This window comes from Condylura cristata, unplaced genomic scaffold (genome assembly GCF_000260355.1).
Source record: "Condylura cristata isolate star-nosed mole 26May11 unplaced genomic scaffold, ConCri1.0 scaffold00015, whole genome shotgun sequence".
NCBI classification, from domain to species: Eukaryota; Metazoa; Chordata; class Mammalia; order Eulipotyphla; family Talpidae; genus Condylura; species Condylura cristata.
Window position 1 is genome coordinate 26,423,342 of NW_004567116.1, and position 5,987 is coordinate 26,429,328.

The window sequence follows — 5,987 nt, forward strand, 5'->3', positions numbered from 1 at the left end:
AATCCCCAATTTCTTCCTTTGTTAAATGAGGATATCTTTTTTTTTAAGAATACTTGACTTTTTTTAAGATTTATTTATTTATGCACACAGAACTGGGGTACAGGCCAGCAGAGCAGGGGTGATAAGAGGATTCACCAGAGACAGAGAGGGGAGCAGAACAGGTAAATGGACGAAGTACACTGCTGAGGGGAGCAGTGGGCGGGTCAGGAGAGGTCTGCTGTGCCGTGTGAATCACCTCTGGGCAGGGGATTGAACTCACATTGTAGCAGCTGCGACTAGCCTGCAGTGCTGCATCCTAACCTGCACCACCAGGAAAGGCCCTAAATGAGAATATTCTAATAGATGGCTCAAGACTTGTAGTGGTAGAGGACATGAATAGTGAGCAACAGTCAATAAACCTAGGCAATTCTGGTCCTTACTGAGCTTTGAGCTTAATAAGGGAAAGAAATTAAAAGAAATGCCTGAACATTAGAGCTGCAAACTGTGATTGTTCCATGAAGGAAAAGCACAGGTGCCTGGTGGAGAACAACCAGGCTTGCAGGAACTAAAAGGCGCAGGATGGACCCGTCTGCCTGAGAGGACACGTCCTCTTCCCACTCAGGGGCCGCTACTGTGTGAGTCTCCTGGGGTCTGAAGCAACAACTGTCTTGACACAGAAAATAAGGACTCATGCTTTTGAGTCTGGCTCTTGGTTGACTTCTAAGCCTACCCACCTTTCTCCTTATTTCACAGTCTTGTCTTTCTTACCTGGTGAAATTTGCTTCATCTAGAATAAAATCTCGATTTTCATATTCCCCTTGAGGTTTGTAGGAACATTACTGGTTCCTTCTCCCCCCTTTCTGTGAAGAGCTGACACTCCACCCGGGCAGTGGGGCTGTGGGGCTGGCTGAGGACAGGACTCCCACAGACGTGTGGGCCCAAAGCCAGGTGCCACCACCGTCTGCATGAGACCTGGCACGTGTCACTCTCCTCCGAGCACTGTAGTGTCCTTACCTGCACATGGGAAAGTTCTTACTCACTGGGGTCTTAAGAAGATGAAGAGATTACACCTAAAGAGCTCTGGACCAGCTACTAGTCTCCACACAGATGTGTCAGTCCTTCTTTTCCAGATTGGAATTCACATGAGCATCTGTGTTTTCATCCCAAGCTCTACACAGTGTGGAAACAGGCAGTTTTTCTATTTCCCACCCCTAACTCAAAGATACCACCTCACAAATGCTTAACAACAAAGCAAATGGCATTCCATATAATGGAAGGAGAGAGGATGGTGACTTTATACTTTACAGCTCATTACTAATCATTCACTGATCTCCCTTAGCTGTTCCCATGTCTTACGCCTCTCAGCCTTTTGGCTACTTCTTTCTCTCCTTTTCTCCTTCTCCTCTAACTGCAGAGAAACTTAGAAAAGCACCAAATCCTCTCACCAAATTGTGTTATTAATCCCTTGAAGAACTCCCTTGCACTACACGCTGGCCCTCCACGAATGCAGATTCACAGGAAACTTCACCAGTTATTCATGCATAATGGTGTCTCTCATGTAGAGATTTCCACAAAGGAAATAATGAGGAATGACTTTGTCATATTATTTATAGGTGTTTTTTCTGGTGACTAACATTTGAAATGTTATTCCATTAAACCCAAACTACATTTAGGCTTCCAGTCATTCATTCATTTTCTGATTAAATATTTCTTGACTCCCCACACTGTCCCTCACACAGAGTCTGGCAATAGACACTCTATTGAAGAGTGTAAAAGCAGCTCCTGTCACCATAAAGCTGACACTCTGGGCCATCTCTAGCCTGACAAGACCAGCCATAGTCACGTCTATAATAACATGAGGTCATATCTATGTTATTCATGGTCCTAAATCATAATCTCCTTTCTCCCTATTGGGTGGACAATTAACAGCCCATAGGTCATGTCTAGAGCTTCTGACTTCATGCCTCTAAGAGGAAACCTCAGTCTCAGAGTTGAAGAAATGCTGAGCTCAGAGTCCAGCAGCCATATCGCATAGTCCTACCCAGACTTTTCTCCTCTTGCCTTAGGGAACATGGCATGACCTAGGATGGCGAGAGTAGACGTTTAGACCACAGAAGAATCTCCTGTCAGCAGAAGGCATTTGTTGTCGTGGAGATAGTCCAGGCTTTAGAGTCAGCATAAACTGGATTTGAATGAAGGTTACCACATGCCAAGGCTACATAGCCTTCAGGAAGTGTCTTAATCTAGGCAAGACTCCATTACCCTCCCTTGTAATAGGGACAGCTGTTTCCACCCTCAGAGTGGCCCTGAGATCAGTGGTCAGGCAGCAAGTGATCGAGTCTTGTCTGTGTTCCTAGGGCTACAAGGGGAGCGTTTCTGAACATGGATACAACTGTCTCCGCCTGGGATACCGCACTGACACCATTAAATGCAAGTCACCAGGCCCTTCCTGAAGCTATGGATACAGTGGCCCTGGTCCTGGTTTTTCTGGATTTCATCATTACTCTGGTTGGGCTGGCAGGAAACACTGTTGTGCTTTGGCTCCTGGGCTTCAGCATGCAGAAAAACGCCTTCTCCATCTACGTCCTCAACCTGGCAGGTGCCGACATCCTCCTTCTCTCCTTAGCGATTATAGAGATCCTGAAAGAAATCATAGAGTACGTTCAGGACATCAAAATTGCCATTCCTGATGTTTTGATTACAGCATCAAACTTCAGCTACATTGCAGGCCTGGGTATTCTCAGCGCCATCAGCACCGAGCGCTGCCTGTCTGTCCTGTGCCCCATCTGGCACCGCTGCCACCGCCCCAGACACACGTCAGCTGTTGTGTGTGCCCTGATCTGGGCCCTGTCCCTGCTGCTGAGCACCCTGGAAGGGAAGTTCTGTGCCTTGCTATTTGGAGATTTTGATGATGTGTGGTGCAAAGTATTTGATTTTATTACTGCGGCATGGCTGATTTTCTTATTTGTGATTCTCTCGGGGTCCAGCCTGGCCCTGGTGTCCAGGTTGTTCTGTGGCTCCCAGCGGGTCCAGCTGACTAGACTGTACATGACCATCATCCTCACAGTGCTGGTCTTCCTCCTCTGCGGCCTGCCCTTTGGCATTTACTATTTCCTCATAATCTGGATTAGTGTGTACTCCAGACACTTCTATATGGTTGCCCTTTTCCTGACCTCTGTCAACAGCTGCGCCAACCCCTTCATTTACTTCTTCATCGGCATCTTTAGGCATCGAAGGCAATGGCAGCGGCAGACATTCAAATTGATTCTCAAGAGGGCTTTCCAGGACATTCCCGAGGTAGATGAAAATGAAGGTAGCTTTCCCCAGGAGACCCTAGAGATGTCAGGAGTCAGTCAGCTGTCCTCCTGATTCAGGACTCTGCCTCAGTCACATAGATGCAGCTTTGAGAGTGAGCTTGTTTCATTCTCTTTCCTCTTCTGATATCCCCACTACATAATGTTACAATTTTAACACACACAGCTCTGATACATTTTTTCCAGTCTATTTTTGATCTTCACTTTTCTGGCAAGTCTATATTGACATGTCTTGAGGTTCACTGAGTCTTTCAAAGCCTATCTACAGTCTATAAGCCCATCAAAGGCATTCTTCATTTCTGCTAAATGTTTTTATCTTAACTTACCTCTTTCTTGAAGTTTGCATTTACTTATATTTTTCATCTGCTTGTACATTATCCATGTTTTCATTAGAATTTCTAGCAAATTACGAGTTATTTTAATTTCCCAGTCTGAGCATACCAAATTTTCTGTCATACCCTAAATTCATTTGGCCCTGTTGTTAATATTGAAAAATTAAAAAGTAGAAATAAATCCTCACTGATAAAAACTATAATCATAAGTTTGTTTGTTTTTTTAATTAGACTAATTAAAATAAGTTGTTACTCTGGTGAATAGGATTCAGAAAGTTTTTTGCCATGTGACACATTTCTGTGTCAGATGGAAAGAAACTTTAACCTGCATGCTGGACTGCCACAAAAAGAAAAGGTTTGGGCCAGACCATGGTGGGTGTGAATCACCTAGCAAAGGTGGTGGGCTTTCATTTTTTTTCAATTTTTCAAACATTTTTTAATTCAATTTTTTAAAAAGCCTCCCAGTTCAGTCTCATATTACTTGATATTGCTGCCAGATACAGAACTGACAGCAAAAGACTACAACTTTCAGGAAGGGAGCCAGAAAGGATAGGGGTGGGCAAATTAAGAAATAAAAGAATCCTTACCAATATTAGAAATTCAATCCAATCTTAGAAATATCACTAAAGGGCTCGTAATAAAAAACTGTAGTTTCTCTTGTCAGCAAGCCCCCAGCCTGGAGATGGCAAGAGGCCTCCAGATTTGCTCTAGCACCAGATCTCTTCCTGTTCCTGCAGAGGACAAATGTCCCACATGACTATAAGTCCCAGAAGCATCTTCCCTTCAACACAGGTCAGCCCATCACCTCCAGCAGGAAGGATAGCTAAAAAGCATATTTATCAATTATTTATTTCCAAAGCCACCACTGAGTTTTTCCTCTCAGTACCCATCCACATTCACTCCATCGGGCCGGGCTCCAGCAGCAAAGTCTGAAAGGAAGCTGTTTCCTCTAGGTGCCTTGGAGGCTGGCAGCCTCGACCGTGGAGGTCTAAAAGAGTAAAGGAAAAGTCCTTTACTCCAGTAAAGGACCCATTCCTCTGTGTCGGACCTTCTCACTAGTAATCTTCCATCCCAAGCATCCAAATTTGCTGCCATCATTACTAATTCCTGATTGGGGAGCAAGATAAGTTACATGCTTGTATAGCAGTGTTTAAGTATCATAAGTTATGCTATCATCTGTTTTACTGGCCATTTGGAAGTCCTCTTCATTTCTGTGCCTCAGGATTCCAGCAATAAACATAAGGTTCAAAAGGCATGATTGATGAGAAGAGTTAACTAAGGGACAGTTTATCAAAATGACCAGGTTTGAAGAATGTCACATGGGATGGTGGCCACTATGCCCTGAGGAAAGCAGTAGCAGGAAGGCTTGATGTTACTGAGCTTGAAAGACCAGGGGAAGGAGATTGTGGCTGTAGCTGTCATCACAGCTGCGGCAGTAGAAGAGGACCGCCAGGCAGGGATATGTCCTCAGATAGAGTAACACAGCTCCTGCTAGCTCGCAGCCTGGCCAGCTGAGAGCCAGGAAGCTAGAACTTCAAAGCCCCTTCTTTTGCCTCCACTTTCTGTCAGTGTCTCCCTTTCACTGAAAGCTCCTGGGATCCACAGGGAGAGGGAGTACAGAGATGTCTCCTCCCAGAATACAAAAGTATGAAGAAAATGGAAATGAGATCTGAAGCTAAACCGAGAAGATCCATCACATCTTGTAACCTTCCTCAGTTGACATTTCCTGGGACTTTTTTCTCTCCACATGATCGGATCAATTTCCTTTTCTATGTCTTCCATTTGACTTTTGTTTGCTTGTTTCTACCTCTATCTCCAGTCCTACCTCTTTGGCAAAACTCTCACAAGTATCACCAATGTTTTGAATATAGATATATGTTTAAAGGAAGAGATACGCAGGTATTTAGATAGATTCAAATGTCATGATTTGGGGTACTCTGGAAAGAAATTCTTTATCACCGTGACTTAAACAAGAGACAAGTTCCTGGGACTGAACTGGAGATTCCAAGAATCAGACATCAGAGATTTTCCAACTTGCTGTTACCCTTTCACAGACAGGTGACTTCTTCCTTGGGGGTCCAACCCAGCTCCCCAATACATCAGCATTCCATTGAGAGGAAAAGAACCCAAGAAAGGCCCGACTAAGGAGCTGGTAATCACTCCCACTGCACTGCCCAGCATCTAGCCACAGGGTGCTATTCAGCAGAAGGAGAGGCTGGAAGCAGAATTATTATGGGAAAGAAGAAAATGCATATTTGGAGCAACTAGGAGTTTCTGTAACCCTGAATCTCTTTCACTACCTGTGCACACATGAAGATTCTTCATGGGAGTTCCTCCCATAATGTGTGATGTGGCAAGAGCT

The 5,987-nt window shown here is 44.5% G+C and overlaps 1 protein-coding gene across 1 annotated transcript; it reads left to right on the plus strand.

Annotated features, from left to right (window-relative positions):
* The first annotated feature begins 249 nt into the window (after nt 1-249).
* Nucleotides 250-3,348, plus strand: LOC101624718 (mas-related G-protein coupled receptor member X2-like). The gene has a single exon (XM_004683593.2). It carries the CDS (start codon nt 2,362-2,364, stop codon nt 3,346-3,348), a length of 987 nt encoding a protein of 328 aa, XP_004683650.1. The 5' UTR covers nt 250-2,361.
* The last annotated feature ends 2,639 nt before the right edge of the window (nt 3,349-5,987 follow it).

Coding starts and splice junctions, on each gene's coding strand:
- LOC101624718 (XM_004683593.2), top strand. CDS start 2,362: ATGGATACAACTGTCTCCGCCTGGGATACCGCACTGACACCATTAAAT.